Consider the following 24,541-nt stretch of genomic DNA (forward strand, 5'->3'; position numbering starts at 1 on the left):
AAAGACATGTCGCCAGATAAACATATAAATAAAATAGTTGGAGAAACATACAATTTGTTGAGATCAATAAAGGTGGCTTTTAAATACCTGGATAAGGAAATGATTAAGAAAATATTACACTGATAAGGCCAAAACTGGAATATGCAGTGCTGATATGGTCACCCAGTACAAAAAAGAATACATATAAGAAAATTAGAAAGAATACAAAGAGCAATGACAAAGATGGTCCCAACACTTTCAAACCTGACATATGAACAAAGACTGGCCGAACTGGGAACTGCCAACCCTGGAACAAAGAAGAGAATGAGGGGACCTACTAACCATCTACAGAATTATGAAAGGTAAAGAATGCCTTGATAGAGAGGACCTATTAAAGTGGGACAGAGAAAAAATAAGAGGACATGTAATGAAACTCAAAACGAATAACTACAGAAGAGACTTGAAAAAAAAACAGCTTCCCACACAGAGTGATAGACATATGGAACAAATTGGATGAAAAAATAGTGTATGCAAACACAATACAACAATTTAAGAACAAACCTGATCTTGCGAGATACACCACGAGCATAGCTCCCCCTCCTGTATAATACAACTAGGTAAATACAGAAGAAGATTGCAGATCGCTACAAGACCCAGACAAAATATGGGAATGGAGTCAGATGTGAAATGAACTTTAATATAAAAAAATGTAGCATAATGGAATTTGGAAAAAGCAAAAATAAAATATCGGGTCAATATAAAATTGGAAACAAGGAAGTCAAAAAAGTCGATTCAGAAAGGGACCTGGGAGTGATTATCTCAAGTGGCTTGACACCTGATAAACATGTCAATACATTAGTTGGAGAGACTTTTAACTTATTAAGATCAATGAAAGTGGCCTTCGACTACATGGATGAAGAAATGGTAAAGAAAATATATATATATATATATATATATATATATATATATATATATATATATATATATATATATATATATATATATATATATATATATATATCTGACATGGATGAAGGTGTGGAATGTTATATGAACTTCTTTGCAGATGATGCAAAACTACTAAAGGAAGTACATACATACATATACCAAAGGCTTTTTCCCCCTTACACAGGGGTAGCCAAAAAGGAAAAGGCATAGAAATCACTCCCACCCATTTCATTTCCCATATATTCCACTCCCCTCCACCCACCTCCCTCCCTCCTATCTTGGCACCTCCTGGAAAGTAAGTACAGAAAAAGACTGTGGATCACTACAGAGAGACCTGGACAAAGTCTGGGAATTGAGCCAAAATTGGGAAGTGAATTTCAATATCAAGAAATGTAGTATAATGGAGTTTGGAAAAAGTAAAAAAAGAATATCAGGGCAATATAAAATTGGTATAAAGGAAGTAAAAAAAGTTAGCTCCAAAAAGGACCTAGGAGTAATTATTAACAAAGATATGTCACCAGACAAGCATGTAAACAAAATAGTTGGAGAAACCTAGAATTTACTAAGATCAATAAAGGTGGCTTTTAATTACTTGGATGAAGTAATGGTAAAAAAAATGTTAGTCACACTAATAAGACCAAGATTGGAGTATGTTGCAACACTATGGACACCCAGCACAAAAAAGAATATAAAGAAATTAGAAAGAATCCAAAGAGCAACGACAAAGATGGCACCAATACTTTCAAAATTGACATATGAACAAAGATTATCAAAACTGGAACTACCAACCCTGAAACAAAGAAGAGAAAGAGGAGATCTACTGGCCATTTACAGAATCATGAAAGGCATGGAAGTCATTGAGAGAGAAGACTTATTAAAGTGGGATAAAAGAAAAACAAGAGGACATGAAAAGAAACTTAAATAGGGTAGTTATAAAAGAGATCTGAAAAAAAAAAAAAATCAATACAAGAATTTAAGAACAAACTAGATGCTGAGAGATACAACGATGTGATTGGTTTGACGACAGCATCATCACCACTGGTTGATACTAGACAGTGATACTAGTCTATCCTACTTTTCGTCATTGCATCGCATGCTCGGCACCTTATCAAGCCATAACACTTTCTGTCTTGTGAGGTCGCCCTTCTGTAATGGATTCATGACCTCTGACCCCCGAATGAACCAAGCCCTGTCTGAGGAAGGCGGGAATGTTTACAAAAGCCGTGTGTTTCCATGTGTCCCCATTGGCCATTTGTACTATACAGAGAGATTCTTGGCCAATCATAATTAGTTGTAGGAGGAGCCTATATCATTCAGAGGTTTCTTCCTAGCCAGCATCAAAGCGAAGTTCAGTCTGCTCGGACACCCAAAATCATTCAGTAAAGTAGAAAGGTTTAAATGTCAGAGCTCTAAACTATTACCACAGAGTCAAAGTCAGTTATATCAGTTCATGAAGAAAGTATATATATCCGAAAGCTAAGTACAGCCACTATCCGAGTTATGACCTAGATAGGTTCCAACCAACCAGTCGTAAGTCGGATTGGTCGTAAGTCGGATCCTATTCAAAATGGCCGACACAAGGGTTCTACTCTAGGATACATGATATCAATCTGTTGCATTTTTAAGTAACTTTTTCTATTGAATACTATTAAATACAAGCTGTTTACTGTTTATTTATCAATGCTTTTTAGTTTTAGTTTTATAATTTTTTCTATTTTTTTTTTTTTTAATACTGTACTGTATTTCAGTATATATACATATGCAGGTACTGTATGTATATACTATACCTGTATATACACACACACACACACGTATTAAATATAACCTTGCTTACCATTTTAAAGTTTTTTAAATTGTAGTTTCCTTTTAATAATTTTTTCTTAATTCTTCAATTGTTGTATGTACTCTAAATATATGTAAATTTTAAGATCTATTTTTCTCATCCATTTCAATCCTTTCTAAGTGTGAGATATAGGTACAGCAACGACTGCAACAGCACTGTAGGAGAGAAGCCAAACGCAGAGTATGGGATCCAATGTATTTAACGTTGCGCCCAGCAGGGCTTCTCCCGAAATAACATAGTGGACTTTTTTAAGGCTATCCACCCATAAGGGGGTCATTAAGCTTGGTGTAAAGTTGTTCAGTCTCTAATTTTTTTTTCTTTTTTTTTTTAACACCAGTTTCATGTTCGTTTCTCCCCGCAAGCTCAGGTTATATAAGGAGTCAGATGTTTGTCCACTATGTTATTTCTGAAGAAGCCCTGGTGGGCGAAACGTTAAATACACTGGATCCCATACTCTGCGTTTGGCTTCTCTCCTACAGTTGTATACAGTATTGTTTTCAGTTGCTTAGTTGTTAATACAATATGGTAAGTTAAAGAAAGAAAATACTTATTATAGTGTATTCGTATTAGTAAACTCATAATAGGCATCAGCTAGACATGGTCGTAAGTACGTAAATATCCTTCATCCATAATTCATCAAACTCTTCCACAAATGCCTTAGCTGCAGGCGCATCACTGCTAGCAGCCTCACCTTTCAACAACACGTGGTGAACCTGGTAACGCTCTCGAAAGCAACGAAACCACCCAGCACTCACTATGAACTCGTGTGAAGCGTATTCTTCACCTGCACGTTCTTTCAAGATGTGAAATTAACTTGTAGCCTTACTTTGCACTGCTTGCAATGTCACTCTCACATTTCTTTGCCTATTATCTTCCAACCACGTGTATAGCAACTTTTCCATCTCTGCCATAACTGCCGTACGCAATGCCGGTTGCCACAACTATCTTACGTGCTGTGCTGCCAGACATGTACAGTAAACTCATAATAGGCATCTGCTAGATGTGGTCGTAAGTACGGGTGGTCGTAACTCGCGTACATCGTAACTCGGATAGTGACTGTATTTGTTCATTGAGCGCTCTCAGAGATTAGCTGTCACAGTTAGAACTACAACCAGGAGTAAGGTCTGTACAATTGAATCTTTAAGTCCAGCCTCCACACCCACACACCCAGAGTCATTCACTATCTAATTTGAAGTTAAAATAACATAACAAATAAAAGTCACATATGTAGGAAACATTAGTCTCATTCACCACCAAATGTAAAGTGATAATGACATTTACATACATTTGTTCGTGTTCCTTGTTGTTCTAACTATATTGGGCACAGCTACCTCTTACTTATACTTATTTATATTTCTTCGTAAACAAGGAGCACAACAAAGGCAGGTCACTACGAGCATAGCTCTCCTTCCCGTATGATACAACTAGGAAAATACATATGATGCTCCGAGGTGAGCAGAATCTTCAGCATTCATCAGCCTTTATGTACATGGACAGGTCATAACTCATGTTCCTTTTTAACATGAGGGTGTGATGCATGGGAAGTTGGAGGCAAAATGTTCTTACACCGGTGACTCACAAAGACTGAGGGCATGCATTCCTCAATGAATCCAGTGTTCATCATCACATGGCTGGCCGAGGTGCAGGTTAGTCATCACTAGATGATGCTGGTACTGCACATGTGGTCCTCAAGGAGGTGAGTGCATATTTCTTTACAATTGGCTTTGAATCCTAGATGATTCTTGATGGGAACTAGGTACAAGGTGCTCTAAAAAGAACTGTTGTAACTTGATCCAAGCCTTCTCCTGAGCTAGAGAGTGATGTTTAAGGGTTCCTCCCCACTTTATAGGCAACATAACCACGTGATGGAATGACACTGGACAAAAAAATGAGTAAGGAGGTTCTAAGAGATGCCCTGCACCAGGATATGAGCACACATCATAATGTTTACCATAATTCTTTTCCTTTAATATCTGGACACCCAACTGGGCATACAATTCTGATTTTAAATCACGATCATCTACTCCTACCAAAAAAAGAAATGCTGAATTGCTTTGTTCTATAGGTAAAACAGAATTTGGAGACAGTCTTGGATCTGGAGAAGTGGCACAGCAATGCACAATACCTTGATCATCCACTTTTACATTATCAACATGCTGTTCAGGCATTGAAGAAATAAAAGTATCTGAGGTATGGAATCCAATATTAAGAGCAGCAATACATCCATTGATGACAACTGTTGCTTTAACTTGGGGTATAAATGATGCCATTGAGAGTGCAAGGTCCCCTCCTTTGCTGGTTCCTAACACCCCAACTCCTGAGTCAAAAATCTGCAAAGATATAATATCACAAATGGATAAAACACTTGGAAGAGAATAAAATATCAAACCCAAAACAATTTGGTTTTTGAAGTGGAAGATCGTGTACCACAAACTTAATATGTTTTTACTCAAGATTAATTATTAGAGATAATACAAGAAAGAGATGGCTGGGCAGACTGCACCTTCTTGGACTTGCAGAAGGCTTTTGACAAAGTACCACATGAAAAGTTATTAAGAAAATTTGAAATAATAGGAATACAAGGTAAGCTACTGGAATGGATGAAGGATTTCTCAAGTGAAAGAAAAATGAGTGGTATTTTGAGACAAAAATTCGAACTGGGACGATGTGATGAGTGGCTCCCACAAGGCTCTGTATCGGCTCCTTTAATGTTTGTCATATATATAAATGATATGGATGAGGGAGTGAAGTGTTATATGAACTTTTTCGCTGATGATGCCAAATTACTCAAGAGAGTAAGAACAGAGGATGATTACAGATTGCTATAAGAAGACCTGGACAAAATATGGGAATGGAGTCAGAGGTGTGAAGTGAACTTTTCAACATTAAGAAATGTATAATGGAATTTGGAAAAAGCAAAAATAGAATATCAGGTCAATATAAAATTGGTACCAAGGAAGTCAAAAAAGTCGATTCAGAAAGGGACCTGGGAGTGATTATCTCAAGTGACTTGACACCTGATAAACATGTCAATAAATTAGTTGGAGAGACTTTTAACTTATTAAGATCAATGAAAGTGGCCTTCGACTACATGGATGAAGAAATGGTAAAGAAAATAGTGGTTGCACTGATAAGACCTAAATTAGAGTATGCTGCAACACTATGGGCACCTAGCACAAAAAAAAACATAAGAAAATTAGAAAGAATTCAAAGAGCAGCAACAAAAATGGCACCTACACTCTCAAATTTGACATACAAACAAAGATTGGATAAATTACATCTATCAACACTGGAACAGAGAAGAGAAAGAGGTGATTTGTTGACCATTTACAGAATTATGAAAGGGATGGAAATTCTTGATAGAGACAACTTATTAAAATGGGACAGAAGAGAAACAAAAGGGCATGAGAAGCTAAAGAAGGACAGTTACAGATGAGATTTGAAAAAGAATAGCTTCTCACATACAGTGATTGATGTCTGGAACAAATTAAATAGAGAAACAGTGAGTGCCAAAACTATACAAGATTTTAAGAATAAACTGGATGCAGAGAGATACGAAAACAGGTCGCTACAAGCATAGCTCTCATCCCGCAAAATACAACTAGGTAAATAAAACTAGGTAAATACACTACGTTGCTCATCAGTGAGAGGTGAGAACATTATTTCCTTCATCACTATGAACACCAATTACACTCGTACCTCTACAAAAAATTCAGAGAAAATCTCTTGGTTTAGGACAGGAGTGCTTCATGAATTCAGGAACAAATTTGAAATAATCATAGTGCTGAGGGATGCAAAGAAATACACTTTTCTGTATAGATGCATAAGCTACTGGAATACCCAAGAGGACACAATCCAAGCTGGAACCATAAGTGAATGTAAAATTAGGTCAGTGACATAAAAAACAGTACTACATCAGTACAACACAAAGAGCAGTCTAAAGTTTCTTCCCAAAGAGAGAGCCTGTGGACTGTTACAAGCCACCATGGGGCTACAAGTTTTTCACTCAGTGAAACTTAAGGTTACAAATACTGTTTTATGCAATAAAAACACTAGGAACACATGTTCACAAATGCGTAAGTAACCACTAGGAAAAGTAAACTAATGAAGCAGAGCGCTTTTGTATAATTACATCTTCAGTGCTGATACAAAGAAGGAATTATAAAATGAAGAAACAAGTTACAGAATATATGACTGAGTGAGACATGGTGAAGAGGAAATTCGGAGAGGTAATGGAAGAAATACACATGACATTTGATACCGTCCTGGTAACCAACAAGTATGGGACAACTGTTCATAATTAGTATATTATAATTTAAATAATTTTGAAATTTCATGGCAAATATAACTATCTCATTTGTACAAACCTTGATAGAGATTAACATTTATTCCCTTACTAGATTTGATCAAACTGCATTCAATTCAATTTCTATGATACTATTGTTGTGTGATGACTTTAGCATTATCCCAGTCAACTGGGTGGTTAAAATGGTTTATGTGGTTGAATATGCCACTAGATTGGTTTCTCTCTCTAATGTATTTCTTATGTTGATTTACCTAGTTGTAATATACGGGAGGGGAGCTATGCTCGTGGTGACCCGTCTTTGTATCTCTCCGCATCAAGTTTTGTCTTAAAATCTTGTATAGTGTTTGCACATATTGTTTTGTTGTCTAATTTGTTCCATGTATTAATCGCTCTGTGTGGGAAACTGTTCCTTTTCAAGTTTTTTCTATAGCTATCTTTTTTCAGTTTTTTTCCGTGTCCTCTCGTTTTACTGTTGTCCCACACTAACAGGTCGTTCCTGTCTAAAACTTCCATTCCTTTCATTATTCTGTAGATAGTCAGCAAATCTCCTCTTTCTCTTCTTTGTTCCAGTGTTGGTAGGTTCAGTTTGGATAGTCTTTGCTCATATGTTAGTTCGGCGAGAGTCGGTGCTAGTTTGGTTGTCGCTCTTTGTAATCTTTCTAGTTTCTTAATATTCTTTTTGGTGCTGGGTGTCCAAACTGATTTGTGTTTTGAGTGTTTTAGTAGCCTGACCAACATAAAACTGATTACATGATATACAAGGTATTTTGTACACACACCCTTTATCACTATTGACAGAATTATTTATGAGCAATTGTTTTACAGTGTTCTTATTGTAGTTTGGGTGGTAGATTGTGGTAGATGTTTGAGTAGTATGCTGCTGGTGTAGTTTTTTGTTGCATTCTAAAGGTGATGCTTGTGAAGAGTGTGTATTGTTTAGGGTTCTGGCATAAAATTATGTTCCTCTCATTTTCATGTGACTCTGTTGGAAGGATTTGGGCTTCTGAATATAGGTGTCCTATACAAGTGTTTTTGGTGCATCCTGTTATTACTCTATGCTTCATTCTTTAGTGTTTGTAAATTGTTTATGACTGATTTGCTGATTACTGGGAACCTTGCTTTGAAGCCACATTCTAGAATGGTTCTCATCAACTGTTTGTTGATGGTTATTTTATCTATATACCAAGGACCTCTTACCCCTTATGTGGGAGGTAGCTAGCCAAGGCATGCACCCACTCCCACCCATTCCACTCCTATCCATCACCCGTTTATTTCTCTCTCATCTTAGCTCCTTATGGATGATGGGTCATCCCTGTCAGATGCAATGTAGGGTTAGAAACATTCCAGTTCAGAAGCAGTGCAGCAAGACACAGCATATTCACAGCAGGACCACTTCATTTACATGGAAACCCTCCCTCCTCATTCCCTCATACAAAAAATAGAGAATATTGAAAGAAAAACACACAACTCAAAGAAAAAAACAACTACTTCAACTTAACAAACACATTACAAAACAAATACACAAAAAGAAAGAAAATGGATAAAACACACAACCTGACAATAGATAAGTCCCCTGACAAACATATAAACAAAACTGATGGTGAAACCTATAACTTACTACGATAAATAAAAGTGGCTTTTACTTACATGGATAAAGAAATGGTAAAGAAAATACTAGTCACATTGATAAAGCCTAAATTGGAGTACGCAGCAACACTATGGTCACCCAGTACAAAAAAGGAATATAAAGAAGATTGAGAGAATCCAGAGAGCAACTACAAAGATGGCCCCAACACTATCAAAATTCTCATATGAAGAAAGATTCTTAAAATTGGAGTTGCCGACTCTGGAACTAAGATGAGAAAGAGGTGACTTGTTGACCATTTATAGAATTATGATAGTGAAGACTTACTAAATTGGGATAAGAGAAACATAAGAGGATATGGAAGGAAGATCAAAAAGGACAGTTATAGAAAAGACCTGAAAAAGAACATCTTTCCCTACAGAGTGGTGGATGTATGGAACATATTAGACAAAACAACAATGTGTGCAAAAACAATAAAAGGATTTAAGAGCAATCTAGATATGATGAAATACAAAGACAGGACACCACAAGCATAGCTCACCTTTCTGTAAGATACAACTAGGTAAATATAGGGTGGGGCAGAGCAACTTGCTTATTTGAATATGGCACCCTGAAGTGATGGTTGCTTCAAGGAGGGTGTGGGTAGGCACATTCGAAAGGGCGGGGCATAAAGTTGTACTGGTCCGCTTTTTCAGTTAGCATCATGGAGTGGACGAAGGTGGGGGGCGCGTTCTCTGTTGAGGTATACTTTTCCAGCGGTCGCTCAATCATAGCCACACAACTTGCATTCCGTACACATTTCAATATTGGGCCCCATGGTCTATTCCTGGCCGGCAGTCAATTGTTTCATAGGTAAACAACTTAAGGGAAAATGGTGATGTAAAAAAAAAAAAAAAATGGCATTCCACAAACAGTAAGGTCACCCCAAAACCTTGTCGCAATAAGGCTTTCTGATTTGCGATCCCCTCAATGCTCTGCCTGCAAACATGCAGCTTCTGTTGGGTTGTCTACTCATTCTGTGGAGGGAATCCTTCATGAAGAACTAAAATTTCATCCCTACAAATTGGCTGTGGTGCAGGAACTTAATCCACGCGATTTTGTTGCTCAAGAAAATGCATGTGAGGCGCTTCTTGGCATGCCTGTTATGTCCACATGATTCAGGAGTTTTTCCTGTCAACACTCAACCAGACGGATGAGGGAGATGCATGGTTCCAGCAGGACGGTGCCACGGCACACACAGCGAATGTGTCAATGTCTGTTTTCCGGTAACACATCCTAGGATGCCTCATCTCCTTGAGGGGCGATCTGCAGTTGCCAGATTTAACACCCTGCGAATATTTTTTATGGGGCTATTTAAAATCACTTGTTTACAAAAATCGTCCTAGGACCCTGGCTCACCTGAAGAACAACATTTGTCAAGCTGTTGCCAACATACCCGTCGATATGCTTGACAGAGTTGAACGAAACTTCCGATTTCGATTAATGCAGTGTATTGAGAATAATGGATGCCATCTGCCTGATATAATCTTTAAAACTGGGAAAACATAAAATTTAAATGTTGAACTTGATGCTGTTCAAAAAATTAAATATATATCTCCATTACTTTCGTTTTGATTGACTTTCCAAATAAGCAAGTTGCTCTACCCCACCCTGTAGCTTCTATTTTTGCAGATTTTTCATAAGGTGGAATGGTTCCACTTACTATCCTGCTTATAACTGTTTAGGTAGTTAATTTTATGTGACCCAATACATTTTGTCACCAACTTATAACAATAATCTATATCTATGTACCATGAGCTTTTTCCCCCTTATATGGGATGTAGCCAAGTCAAAGGCACATACCTACTTCCACCCATTCCTATCCCATCAAATATCATTTCCCTCCTGTTCATCTTAGCTCCTCATAGATGACAGGTTATCCCTGTATTTTATCCATTGCCCTGGGTCAGAAGCAATGTAGCAAGAAACAGTATTACAACAGCAATATGATAAGAATACAAACCTCGCCATTTTATAAACTACAAAATAAAGGACTAGGAACAATAAATTCACAAAAAATGGTATAATATTGCATATACAAACCAAAAATAAATATTGATAAATATAAATACTGAACCAGAACTAATCATCAATGTACTCTCATATGCAGTTAATTTGATAATAATAACCCAGCAAAATAAATACAACATACATATATATATACCAAAGACTTTTCCCCCTTACATGGGAGGTAGCCTAAAAGAAAAAGGCATAAAGACCATTCCCACCCATTCCATCCCTAATACACTCCACTCCCCTCCACCCTCTACCCTCCCTCTTATTTTGGCACCTCCTGGATGATGGGTCATCCCTGCATCTTGTCCACTGCCCTAGGTCAGAGGCAGTGTCACAAGACACAGCACATCCACAGCAAGGCCACTTCATTAAATCAGCGACCCCCCTTCTCCATTCCCTCAAGCAGAAAAGGAGAAGACAGGGAGAAATCCCTTTGGGCTGCATCAAATTTTTCTCACACATACTACCTCATCCCCCCCCACCCCTTCCACCTCATGCATCACATCATCCATATACAACCATTCTCCATTCACCCCTGTCTTCTGTCCTCTCTCGTCCTTCCTCAACCAACATTCCCCTCTTCCCCAAAGCCCCTTTCACCCCATCCATTCATCTTATCCAAGGTCACCTCCTCATGTTCACTCCCTCCACATCTACCTTCCATACCTCTTTTACTAGTCTTTCTTCACTCATTCTTTCCATGTGTCCAAACCATCCCAATACTCTTTCATCAACCCTATCTCCCAACTCCCTTACCACCCCTGTTCTCTCCCTCACCTCCTCATTTTTCACTCTATCCAGTCTAGTATTCCCATCATAGTTCTCAGACACCTCATCTTAAACACATTGAAACTCCTTCTCTCTTCATCTCTTATGTTCCATGTTTCTGCCCCATACAGTGCTGTTGGCACAAGCACTCCTTCATACAATCTCCTCTTAGCCTCCATTCTCAAATGTCTATTCCTCATTAAACTTTTTAATCCCCCAAGGCATTTACTCACTTCTCTCAATCTACATTCTACCTCCACCTCCATTCCACCCTTTCCTGCCACATTCCCACCTAAGTATCTAAAACTATCCATTTTCTACAGTCTCTCTCCCTTAATACTCACTTCCAGTCTGCTGCCACTTTCACCCCTTGTACATCTCATCACCTTACTTTTTACCCACAAACAACATCTGGCTCACTTCCCACTTTTCTCAATTTTCTAAACATCTCCAATCCCTGACCCACCACCCTTGCATTTACCTCTCGCATCACCCCATCCATGTATAAGTTAAACAGCCAGGGCGACATAACACATCCTTGACGAAGTCCCACCTTTACCTCGAACCACTCACTCTCACCATTTCTAATCCTGACACATGCTCTACTACTCTCGTAAAAACTCTTGACTGCTCCAAGAAGCTTTCCTCCTATCCCGTATATTGGCAAAACCTCCCACAGTGCCTACCTGTCTACCCTGTCATAAGCCTTTTTCAGATCCATAAAGGCCCAAAAAACATCCTTACCTTTTCCTATAGCTTTTTCACATATCTGTCTTACCACAAAAATCTGATCTACGCATCCTCTACTTGTCCTAAATCCACACTGTTCCTTGCCAATTACTCCCTCTGTTCCTCTCCTAATCCTCTCAATCAAGATCCTCCCATAAGCTTTCCCAACTACACTTCACAAGCTAATCCCTCTGAAACTACTGCACTCACACTTGTCCCCTTTTCTTTTGTAAAGTGGAACTATACAGGCACTCCTCCAGTCCTCTGGCACTCTACCCTCTCTCCAACAAACACTAAATAACCTCACCAGCCAGTCCACCTTCACTGTGCCTCCTTTTTTCAGACATTCTGCATGGCATCCATCCAGACCAGGTGCCTTACCTGCTCTCATCATCTTAACAACTGCCTTCACTTCATCCCTCCTTATTTCTCCTCCATTTTCCTCACTCATCACTCTCATTTTCTTAGCACTTCCCACAGCAACTATCTTTCCCTCCCTATCCTCTTTCACATTTAGCAACACCCTGAAATACTCTACCCATCTTCCCCTTATTGTCTTCTCTTCCATTATCATCTCTCCCTCTGCACTTTTTAGCTTTTCTTCTCTACTTGATTCGCCTCCTCTTCCTCTCTTAATTTCTTTTCAAAACATCTTTTTATTACTTTCAAAATGTTCTGTCATACTCTTACCCCATTTCACATCTGCTTTCCTCTTTGCCTCCTTTACCTTGTGCTTTACTTCTCTTCTCTTTTCTTTGTACCTCTCATATGACTCCCTCGTCCTATTTTGTAACCAATCTGTGAAAGCTCGCTTCTTCTCTTCTACAACCTTCTTGTTTCCTCATCCCACCACTCACTACCCTTCCTTCTATTTCCTCCCGTCTTTCTTGAACCATCCCCATTCCTCCTCCATTTCTAGCTCTACTCTATCCTTCACTCCCTCCCACTCTCCTCTCAGCTTCTTGTACTCCTCCTTTTCCTTTTCATTTAAGGAGTTCACTCTAAGCACCTCCCTACCTTTTGTCCTTTTCTTCTTTCTCCATCTATCCTCCATTCTCAACTTACCTTCCACCAAAAAATTATCTGATATTCCCCCACTCTCCCCCCTTTGCACATGTACATCCTTAAGTCTTCCTATTATACTCCTATCTACCACTACATAGTCCATTAATGCTCTACCACCCTTCCATCCACCAACCTCTCTCATGTGTACTTATGCTTGACTTTCTGCCAAAACAATGTATTTGCTATCATCAACCCTCTTCTAGATACATCTCCACCATCAACTCTCCACTAAGATTCTTTCCTGGAACTCCACATTTCCCAACCACTCCATCAATTGGTTCATTTCCTACCCTAGCATTAAGGTCTCCCAATACTACTACACTGACGTTCCACCCTAATCCCTCTATGCACTCATTTAAATCTATCCAAAAAGCCTCCCTTTCTTCTACACTCTTCTCACTACCAGGCCCATATGCACTTACAAAAACCCACATCTCCTTTCCCAGTTTCACCTTCATCCACATTAGCCTTGAAGAAACCTCCTTCCACTCCACTACATGCTTACCTATTACAAAATAGCTTAAAAAAACACTGAAGTACTCTTCTCTTTTCTTTATACCTCTCATGATTATCTCTTCTTACTTTGCAACCAACCTGTGAATGCTTGTTTCTTCTCTTTTCAGAGGGTAGATTGCTGGAGGAATGGTGGAGTGCATATATATAATTCCATTTTACGAGGGAAAAGGGGATAAGTGTGAGTGTAGTACTTTCAGAGGGATCAGTCTGTTGAGTGTAGTTGGGAAGGCTTATGAGAGGATTTGGAGAGGAACAGAGGGAGTAATTGATCAAGAACTGTGTGGGTTTAGGACAGGTTGCATGGATCAGATTTTTGTGGTAAGGCAGATATGTGAGAAAGCTTTAGGAAAAGTAAGGATGTGTTTTAGGCCTTTATGAATTAGGAAAAGGCTTATGACAGGTAGACAGGAAAGCATTGTGGGATGCATTGCAGATATATGGGATAGGAGGAAAGCTGTTAAGAGCAATCAAGAGTTTTTATGAGAGTAGTAGAGCCTGTGTTAGAATCAGAAATGGATAGAGTGAGTGGTTTGGGTAAAGGTGGGACTTTGCCAGAATGTGTCCTGTTACCATGGCTGTTCAATTTATGCATGGATGGGCTGGTGCAAGAGGTAAATGCAAGGGTAATGGGCTGGCAATTGGAGATGGTTAAAGAAAATGGAGAAAAATGGGAGATAAATCAGTTGTTGTTTGCTGACGACACTGCACTCATAGCAGGATCAGAGGAATGTATTAAGGAAGTTAGTGACAGAGTTTAGGAAGGTGAGTGAAAGAAAGAAGTTGAAGATAAATGTGGGTAAAACTGAAGCGATGATATATACAAGGAAAAGGATAGCAGCAAATTTGAAATAAGTATTAAGGGAGAAAGACTGGAAGTGGATAACTTTAACCTCTCTCATATGATGATGCCTATGTATTTACCTAGTTGTATTTACCTAGTTGTATTATACAAGAAGGGGAGCTATGCTTGTGGTGACCCGTTTTTGTATCTCGCAAGACCAAGTTTGTTCTTAAATTCTTGTATTGTGTTTGCACACACTATTTCTTCATCCAATTTATTCCATATATCTATCACTGTGTGGGAAGCTGTTCTTTTTCAAGTCTCTTCTGTAGTTATCCTTTTTGAGTTTCATTGCATGTCCTCTTATTTTTCCTCTGTCCCACTTTAATAAGTCCTCTCTATGAAGGCATTCTTTTTCTTTCATAATTCTGTAGATGGTTAGTAGGACCCCTTGTTCTCTTCTTTGCTCCAGGGTTGGCAATTCCAGTTCAGCCAGTCTTTGTTCATATGTCAGGTTTGAAAGTGTTAGGACCATCTTTGTCATTGCTCTTTGTATTCTTTCTAATTTTCTTATATTCTTTTTTGTACTGGGTGACCATATCAGTGCTGCATATTCCAGTTTTGGCCTTATCAGTGTTTGTAATATTTTCTTAATCATTTCCTTATCCAGGTATTTAAAAGCCACCTTTATTGATCTCAACAAATTGTATGTTTCTCCGACTATTTTATTTATATGTTTATCTGGCGACATGTCTTTGGTGATGATTACTCCTAGGTCCCTTTCAGAATTTACTTTCTTTACTTCTTTTCCATCAATTTTATACTGTCCTGATATTCTCTTCTTGCTTTTTCCAAATTCAATTATACTGCACTTCTTGATGTTGAATTCTACCTCCCATCTCTTGCTCCACTCTGAGACTTTGTTCAGATCCCTCTGCAATAAGTCACAGTCTATTTTGATGTTTATTCTCTTTAATAATTTTGCGTCATCTGCAAAGCAGTTCATGTAACTTTCAATGCCTTCGTCCATGTCATTTACATATACAGCAAACATTATCGGAGCCAGTACTGACCCCTGTGGGACGTCACTACTCATTTCTTCCCATTTTGAATATTAATTTGTCTCTGAGCACCAATCTCATTTTTCTTCCATGTAGGAAGTCCTCCATCCAATTCAATAGTTTTCCATGTATGCCTCCTATTGTTTCCACTTTATATAGTAATTTTCTGTGTGGTACCTTATCAAATGGTTTTTGGAAGTCCAGGAAGGCACAGTCTGCCCAGCCATCCCTTTCTTGCAATATATCTATCATTCTTGAATAAAAACAAATTAAAGTAGTGGTTCATGATCTTCCTTGTTTGAATCCAAATTGCCTCGGGTTCAGTATATTATTCTCCAGATATTTTATCTATCTATCTTTGATGATTCTCTCACAAATTCTAACTATTGTACTCGGTAGGGACACCAGTCTATAATTTGTTGGGTCTTCATTATTTTCCCCTTTATATATCGGCACTATATTGGCATATTTCCAGTCTCCTGGTAGTTTTCCTTCTTTGTGTGAGCATTCAATTATTTTGTATATTTTTCTTGTTAGTTTGTCTACATTCCTTCAGTATCCAGTTTGCAACTCCATCCAGGCCATGTGACTTGTTAACATCAAGCTTTAATATTTGATTCCTTATTTCATTCTGAGTAATGTTTAACTTCTTCAATGGAGGAAATCTTACTTCAATTCCTTGATCACAGTTTTGTAGATTTTTTTCCTCTTTGGTGAATACAGATTTGAAATGTTTGTTCATAATGTCTGCCATTTCTATATCTTCTGTGAATTCTCTGTTACCTTGACGTATTTAAGTATTTCCAGTTTATTTTTTAGCTTGCCATTTACATATAAAATAATTTGGGTTGATCTTTGCATTTGTCTATTATGTCCTTTTCATAATTTATCTTTTCTTCTCTATGTATTTTTACATATTCATTTCTTATTTGGTATATATTTTCCATTTCTCAGTTTTTTTTTCTTTTTCCACCTTATCCAGGCTTTATCTCTTCTGTATTTTGCCTCACTGCACTTTTTATTATACCAGGATTTTATACATACCCTTCACTGTTTTTGTCTAGGTAAATACTTATCCACTCCTTCATTACAGATTTCCTTCCAAATTGCCCATTTCTCTTCCAACTTTGTTTCTTCATTATTAAATTTTTCCCAATTTCCCAATGTGCTTGAGATGAGGTGCCTGAGAAGTATGATAGGGGTTACTAGGCTGGATAGAGTGAGAAATGAGGTGAGGAGGAGAACAGGGGTGGTAAGGAAGTTGGGAGATTGGATTGATGAAAGAGTATTGGGATGGTTTGGATACATGAAAAGAATGAGTGAAAAAAGATTTGTAAGAGAGGTACGGAAGGCAGAGGTGGAAGGAGTGAACATGAGGGGTCAACCAAGGACAAGATGGATGGATGGGGTAAAAGGTGCATTGGGAAAGAGGGGAATGTCTGTTGAGGAAGGAAGGGAGGAGACAGAGGGTGGGGGTGGGTAGAGAGTGGTTGTGTATGGATGATGCTATGATACATGGATAGGAGTGGGCAGGGGATGGGGGTGAGGGAGTATGTGTGAATGATATTTTGATGTAGCCCACTGGGATTTCTCCCCGTCTTCTCTTTTTCTGCGTGAGGGAATGGAGTGGAGGAATCGCTGATTAAGTGAATCTGCCTTGCTATGGATGTGCTGTGTCTTGCTACACTGCTTCTGACCCAAGGCATTGAGCAAGATGCAAGGATGACCTGTCATCCAGGATGAACCAAGAAAGATGGAGGGAGTGCAGGTGAATGGAAGTAGAGTATGTGGGGATGGAATGGGTGGGAGTGAATTTTATGCCCATGTTTTTTGGCTACCTCCCTTGTAAGGGGGAAATAGCCATTGTTATATATATATATATACAGTTGAACCTCAAAAGCCTGGAACCCAAATGCCCCGACCCTCGTATGACCGGTCGAAATGAACAAAGGCCGGACTTTTCAAGCAAAGTTCCCTATTTGTCCGGTAGGTCGCAGCTACGGTTGTACATGTGTACTCAAACCCGGCCCAGTCAAGCCGCCACCAGGGCTGCCATTTCGTAGAATTTTGTACCAAAACGTAGTAAAATAGCGGTATGTGGCAACTGCACAAGGACATGAGGAAATGTTTTCTACATATCAGCGGGCTGTTAAAAACGTTCAAAAACTCAAACTTTTGTTTAAAAATCATAGAACTAGTTATCAAATAATAAATGGTACATCAAAATATGACTTTTATTGGTAATTGTATTACTTATAAAATATCATACCCCAAAAGATACGTTTTTACCGTGTAGGAAAAAATTCTACGCTAAAGTTTCAGCTTTCTTTTAGCGATAATAATATAAAGAAAAAAAATTATATCTTACTGAATATGTTAGGGCATGGGGGCCTTATATACATTCAAGAATAAAAAACTAGAACCAACATTTTGTCAAAGTTTGACAAGTATATCTTGCTATGAAAGTCTGCACACGCCCAAGAAAAATGTATGCCCCGGTATGGCAACACTCCCATTCTACACGGCAGTGTAGAAAACGCGGCAACCCTGGCCGCCACCACTGTCCCGCATGCATACCTTCCGATATTTACAGTGTACGTAATAAAAAATACAGTACAGTACACTGTATATACAGTACATTTACATGCCTGTATTACAGTTATTATTACAGAATTATTAGTATTATAGCATTATTATTACAGTATTATTATTACAGTGTTAGAGTATTATTCTTATGTGTTTCTATGCCATATCATACATTACTTATACGTATACCGCTATGAAAATCTACGGGTGTTAGGGCGATATTTTCGATGACCAGACATTTGGCATGACTGGACCACCCTTCCCCCCAATTAGTCCGGGCTTTCGAGGTTCGACTGTATATTTATATGGTGGACTGGCTGGTGAGGTTATTTAATGTTTGTTTAAGAGAGGGTAGAGTGCTGGAGGACTGGAGGAGTGCCTGTATAGTTCCGCTTTACTAGGGAAAGGGGGACAAGTGTAAGTGTAGTAGTTTTAGAGGGATCAGCTTGTTGAGTGTAGTTGGGAAAGCTTATGGGAGGGTCTTGACTGAGATGATTAGGAGAGGACTGGAGGAGTGCCTGTATAGTTCCGCTTTACTAGGGAAAGGGGGACAAGTGTAAGTGTAGTAGTTTCAGAGGGATCAGCTTGTTGAGTGTAGTTGGGAAAGCTTATGGGAGGGTCTTGATTGAGATGATTAGGAGAGGAACAGAGGGAGTAATTGGTGAGGAACAGTGTGGGTTTAGGACAGGTAGGGGTTGTGTAGATCAGATTTTTGTGGTAAGACAGATATGTGAGAAAGCTATAGGAAAGGGGAAGGATGTTTTTTGAGCCTTTATGGATCTGGAAAAGGCTTACGACATGGTAGACAGAAAGGCACTGTGGGAGGTACTGCAGATATATGGGATAGGAGGAAAGCTGTTAAGAGCAGTCAAGAGTTTTTACGAGAGTAGTAGACCTTGTGTTAGGATTAGAAATGGAGAGAGTGAATGGTTTGAGGTAAAGGTGGGACTTCATTAGAGATGTGTTATGTCACCCTGGCTGTTCAATCTTTACATGGATGGGGTGGTGCGAGAGGTGAATGCAAGGATGGTCAGGGGTTGGAGATGGTTAAAGAAAATGGAGAAAAGTGGGAGGTGAGCCAGTTGTTGTTTGCTGATGACACTGCGCTTGTAGCAGGATCAGAGGAGGTATTGAGGAAATTAGTGACAGAGTTTGAGAAGGTGTGTGAAAGAAGGAAGCTGAAGATAAATGTGGGCAAAAGTAAAGTGATGAGATGTACAAGGGGAGAGAGTGACAGCAGGCTGGAAGTGAGCATAAAGGGTGAAAGACTTGAGGAAGTGGATAGTTTTAGATACTTGGGTGCGAATGTGGCAGGAAAGGGAGAAGTTGGGGTGGAGGTAGAATGTAGATTGAGAGAAGTGAGTAAATGCCTTGGTGGATTAAAAAGTGTAATGAGAAATAGACATCTGGGAATGGGTGCTAAGAGGAGGTTATATGAAGGAGTGATTGTACCAACAGCACTGCACGGGGCATAAACATGGAACAAAAGAGAGGAAGAGGGAAGGAGTTTGAATGTGTTTGAGATGAAATGTCTGAGAAGTATGATAGGGGTTACTAGGCTAGAAAGAATGAGAAATGAGGAGGTGAGGAGGAGAACAGGGGTGGAAAGGGAGCTGGGAGATAGGGTTGATGAAAGAGTATTGGGATGGTTTGGACACATGGAAAGAATGAGTGAAGAAAGAGTAAAAGAAGTGTGGAAGGCAGAGGTGGAAGGAGTGAATATGAGGGGGCATCCTAGGATGAGATGGATGGGGTGAGAGGGGCATTACAAAAGAGAGGAATGTCTGTAGAGGAAGGACGGGAGAGGACAGAAGATAGGGGTGAATGGAGAGGGTTGTGTATGGACGATGCTGTGATGCATGAGGGGGAGTGGGTGGGAGATGGGGGGGGGGGGGTGAGGAAGTATGTATGAGAAAAAATTTGACGCATCCCAAAGGGATTTCTCCCCATCTGCTCCTTTTCTGCATGAGGAGACGGAGAGGGGGGGTCGCCAATGAAGCTGCCTTGCTGTGGATGTACTGCATCTTGCGACACTGCTTCTGACCCAATCAGTGGACAGGATGCAGGGATGACCCGTCATCCAAGAGGTCCCAAGATAAGAGGGAAGGAGGAGGGTGGAGGGGAGTGGAATATATAGGAAATGGAATGGGTGGGAGTGGTTTCTATACCTTTTTCTTTTTGGCTACCCCCCCATGTAAGGGGGAAAAAGCCTTTGGTATATGGATGTATGTATATACATATATATATATATATATATATATATATACATATATAAATATATATATATATATATATATATATACACACATGTGTATATGTACAATGGATTTCCTCTCTAAATGACTAACCTTTTCATGCTTCAAGAGAAAGTCAACTGCTTCTTCGAAGTATGCTATGTCAAATTCTTCCAGTGTCTTCGGTAGGTCTTCAAATGCAAAGAAAGCCAGTGCAAGGGAAGCAAATCCCCGTGATGCAAGCTGAGCTGAGCGATACTCCAGCAATCCACCTGCTGTACCAAACATATCTACAACACCTGGGAAAGGTCCATCTCCTGAAGAAACAAAATATTTTATGTTATTGGAGAAAACACTTGACTACTAGTCAACATGGCAAAGGTTCTCTAAACTTAATAGATTAATTCTTTCAGTATATTTTAAACATACATATACCAAGGGCTTTTTCCCCCTACAAGGGAAGCAGCCAAAGTCAAAAGGCATAATTCCATTTCCATTCACCACCCCTCCCTCCCTTTCATCTTGGCGCCTCCTGGATGATGGATCATCCATGCATCTTGCCCACTACCTTGGATCAGAAGCAATGCAGCAAGACACAGTACATCCACAATAAGTCCACTTCATTTAATCAGTGACCCCCCCCCTCTCCATCCCCACATGCAGAAAAAGAGAAGGGTGATCTATTAGAGGTGATGGGTGATCTAACAGAGGTGTTGGGTGATCTAATAGAGGTGTTCAAGTGGATCAAAGGTTTTAACAAGGGTGATGCAAACAAGGTCATCATATTTAAACAACAGGGCAGGACTCACAGTAATATAACAATATACAAACAATGCATACGCTCAGTGATGAATTATGCGAGTCCTGCATGGGCTCCTAATCTCAGTGAGACACACCACAACACCCTTCAAATCATACAAAACAAAGCCCTAAAAACAATTACAGGCTGCACAAATACAACACCTACAGACCATTTACACCATCAAACAAAAGTCCTCAAAGTCAAGGACCACCTCGACATGAGAGGCACACAAACACTTGCTGCAGCCACCACAAACACATCACACCCGCTACACTACATAGCAGAACACCCACACACACTAAGAAACATTAAAACTACACCCAAAGTCCTTTATTACGCACAGATACTCTCTTCTCTTCCTCCACAACCACCAAACACCAGCCTCCGGAAACATATTCATAATCATATCACTCACCGCTCCATTAACCCCTTCCATATGGTGCCGCACACGTAGGCGTCATGAGGAGCAAGTGGATTCGCAACGCTGCCATATCGGCATCTTGATTATATTTATTGTAGTCGCCCCTGTGTTTTTACATTCTCCCAAATGCGCCCTGAATCCCATTCTCTGTGGTTTTTAAAATTCGCGGGTGAAAGAGAGAACGATCGATATAAGCAGTGACTATATTTTATGATGCGAGTATTATTACGATACGTCATACGGCTGGCATTGGCTGCTGCCCGTGAGATTTAAGTCCCGTACTGAAGTGGTTAACACACTGAAAGACAACACACTGCTGCATGCCAGACCCCCTGATATCCACCCTTCTGAATCCTCTCTCCCACGAAAGGACAGAGTCCACTTGGCCAGACTGCGATGCGGTCACCACCCAGCACTTCTAAGCTACCAGAAGAGGCTGGACAACCGTGTTGTGAACAGCTGCCCAGGATGTAACACTTCACCCCATACCATACAACACATAATGGAAGACTGCATTATACACAATCATGCACGCAAACAACACAACATACACTCTATAAAGGATTTGTGGGAAAACCCAGTTTCGGCTGTGGCCTTCCTTGGGGAGACGGGACTGCTCGAACAGACAGTCTAGGGAACAACAACAACAACAACAACTCACAGTAATGGATTTAAACTGGACAAATTTAGATTTAAGAAGGAAATAGGAATGAATTGGTATACTAATAGGGTGGTCAACGAATTGAATAGACTTAGTAACCATGTGGTGAGCGCTGAAACTATCAGTTGTTTTAAGAAACGGTTAGACAACTTTATGGATGGGGATGACAGGTGGTGATGGATATGGAGCTGCCTAGTGTAGGCTTTATGGTCTCTTGCAGTCTCCTTCATTCTTATGTTCTTAAGATGGGGAGAAATCCCTTAGGGCTGTGTCAAAAATATCATTTACACATAACCACTCCTTAATTCCCCCCTATCTCCCACCCACTCCCTTTCATGCACCACAGTATAATTCACACACAGCCATTTTTCACTCACCCATATCTTCTGCCTTCTCCCTTCCTTCCTCAACAGACATCCCCCATTTGCTCAAAGCTCCTTTCACCCCATCCATCCATCTCATCCTCAGTCACACCCTTATGTTCCCTCCATCCACCTCTGCCTTCCACATTTCTTTTACTAATCTTTCTACACTCATTCCTTCCATGTGTCCAAACCATTCCAGTACTCTTTCATCAATCCTATCTCCCACCTATCCACATTTTATGAAGTTGATTTGGTTTAATGTCACAAACTCCCCCTTATCGGGAGGCTAGGAAGGTGCCACTTACAGAAGACTTTGTAGCATGGAATTTAATGAACCATACCCTTGGTTCAATTTTGCCAGTGGCAGGGTTCAAACTGCCATCCCTTCAACCTTTACCACAAGTAACAACACCCTAACCCGCTCGACCGGCGTATTAGTTCTAAGCTGCATTCAGGTGACTTTATTTAGCTGAAAATGCTCTCCATAATGGAAGGGGTATGGAGTATCTCAAATCTAAATTTTATTTTGATTAATATTTTCACTGTGTATTTGACTAGTATTTATTTTAGTTGCTCCCAGGCAATCTTATACAGCTGAGGCCCAAAAGTATCCTGCCTATTACATATACTTAGGTAATATAGTGCCATCAAATTTTAATGTCGTATAGATGCTTAGTTTCCACTGTTTACATTATTGGTATACTTTTAAGTCACCAAGTTCTCTCTATTGACAAAGTTTTTATTTGTAGATATACAAAGACAGACCTCTTTGGTGAAATGCAGCTAAAAAATATATATATTGAAGATATGCCAGGTTTTAAAAAGACCTGTTTCATTTACAATACTCAGATGTATCTTGCACCCAAGACACAAATTACATAATTATACCTTTCTAATACATACATACATATACCAAAGGCTTTTTCCCCCTTACATGGGATGTAGCCAAAAAACAAAGGCATAAAAACCACTCCCACCCATTCCATCCCTAACATACTCCCCTCCATCCTCTTCCCTCGCTCTTATCTTGGCACCTCCTGGATGATGGGACATCCCTGCATCTTGTCCACTGCCCTGGGTTAGATGCAGTGTCGCAAGACACAGCACATCCACAGCAAGGCTGCTTCATTAAATCGGCGACCCCCCCCCCTCTCTGTCCCCTCATGCAGAAAAGGAGAAGATGGGGAGAAATCCCTTCAGGCTGCATCAATTTATTCCTCACACACACTCCCTCACTCCCCATCCCCCACCCACTCCACCTCATGCATCACAGCATCATCCATACACAACCATTCTCCATTCACCCCTATCTTCTGTCCTCTCCCACCCTTCCTCAACTGACATTCCCCTCTTTCCCAATGCCCCTTTTAGCCCATCCATCCATCTCATCCTAGGTCAACCCCTCATCCACCTCTGCCTTCCACACCTCTTTTACTAGTCTTTTTTCACTCATTCTTTTCATGTGTCAAAACCATCCCAATACTCCATCAACCCTATCTCCCAACTCCCTTTCCACCCCTATTCTACTCCTCACCTCCTCATTTCTCACTCTATCTAGCCTAGTAACCCCTATCATACTTCTCAGGCATTTCTTCTCAAACACATTCAAACTCCTTCTCTCTTCCTCTCTTAAGTTCTATGTTTCTACCCCATAGAGTGCTGCTGGCACAATCACTCCTTCATACTTTGGAATGGTTGGAAGACTTCCTGACTAGGAGAAAAATGAGGGTAGTAATTAGAGACAAATACTCAAATTGGGAAGAAATGATAAGTGGTGACCCACAAGGTTTGGTATTGGCTCCAATCATGTTTCCCATATATATAAATGACATGGAC

The 24,541-nt window shown here is 39.7% G+C and overlaps 1 protein-coding gene across 7 annotated transcripts in view; it reads right to left on the minus strand.

Annotated features, from left to right (window-relative positions):
* The window catches only part of LOC143032402 (acyl-coenzyme A thioesterase 5-like), a 110,992-nt gene that overhangs the window by 62,434 nt on the left and 24,017 nt on the right, over positions 1-24,541 (minus strand). For 6 of the 7 annotated variants that reach the window (XM_076197127.1, XM_076197126.1, XM_076197123.1 and 3 more), the window contains exon 6: positions 20,571-20,773. In XM_076197127.1, coding sequence (XP_076053242.1) covers positions 20,571-20,773 — 203 coding nt within the window. Of the gene's footprint in view, positions 1-4,245; positions 5,101-20,570; positions 20,774-24,541 lie in introns of those variants that run through there. The other variant, XM_076197124.1, reaches the window with a different exon arrangement.

Source organism: Oratosquilla oratoria, chromosome 13 (genome assembly GCF_046742065.1).
Source record: "Oratosquilla oratoria isolate Oo_2021 chromosome 13, ASM4674206v1, whole genome shotgun sequence".
Lineage (NCBI taxonomy): Eukaryota > Metazoa > Arthropoda > Malacostraca > Stomatopoda > Squillidae > Oratosquilla > Oratosquilla oratoria.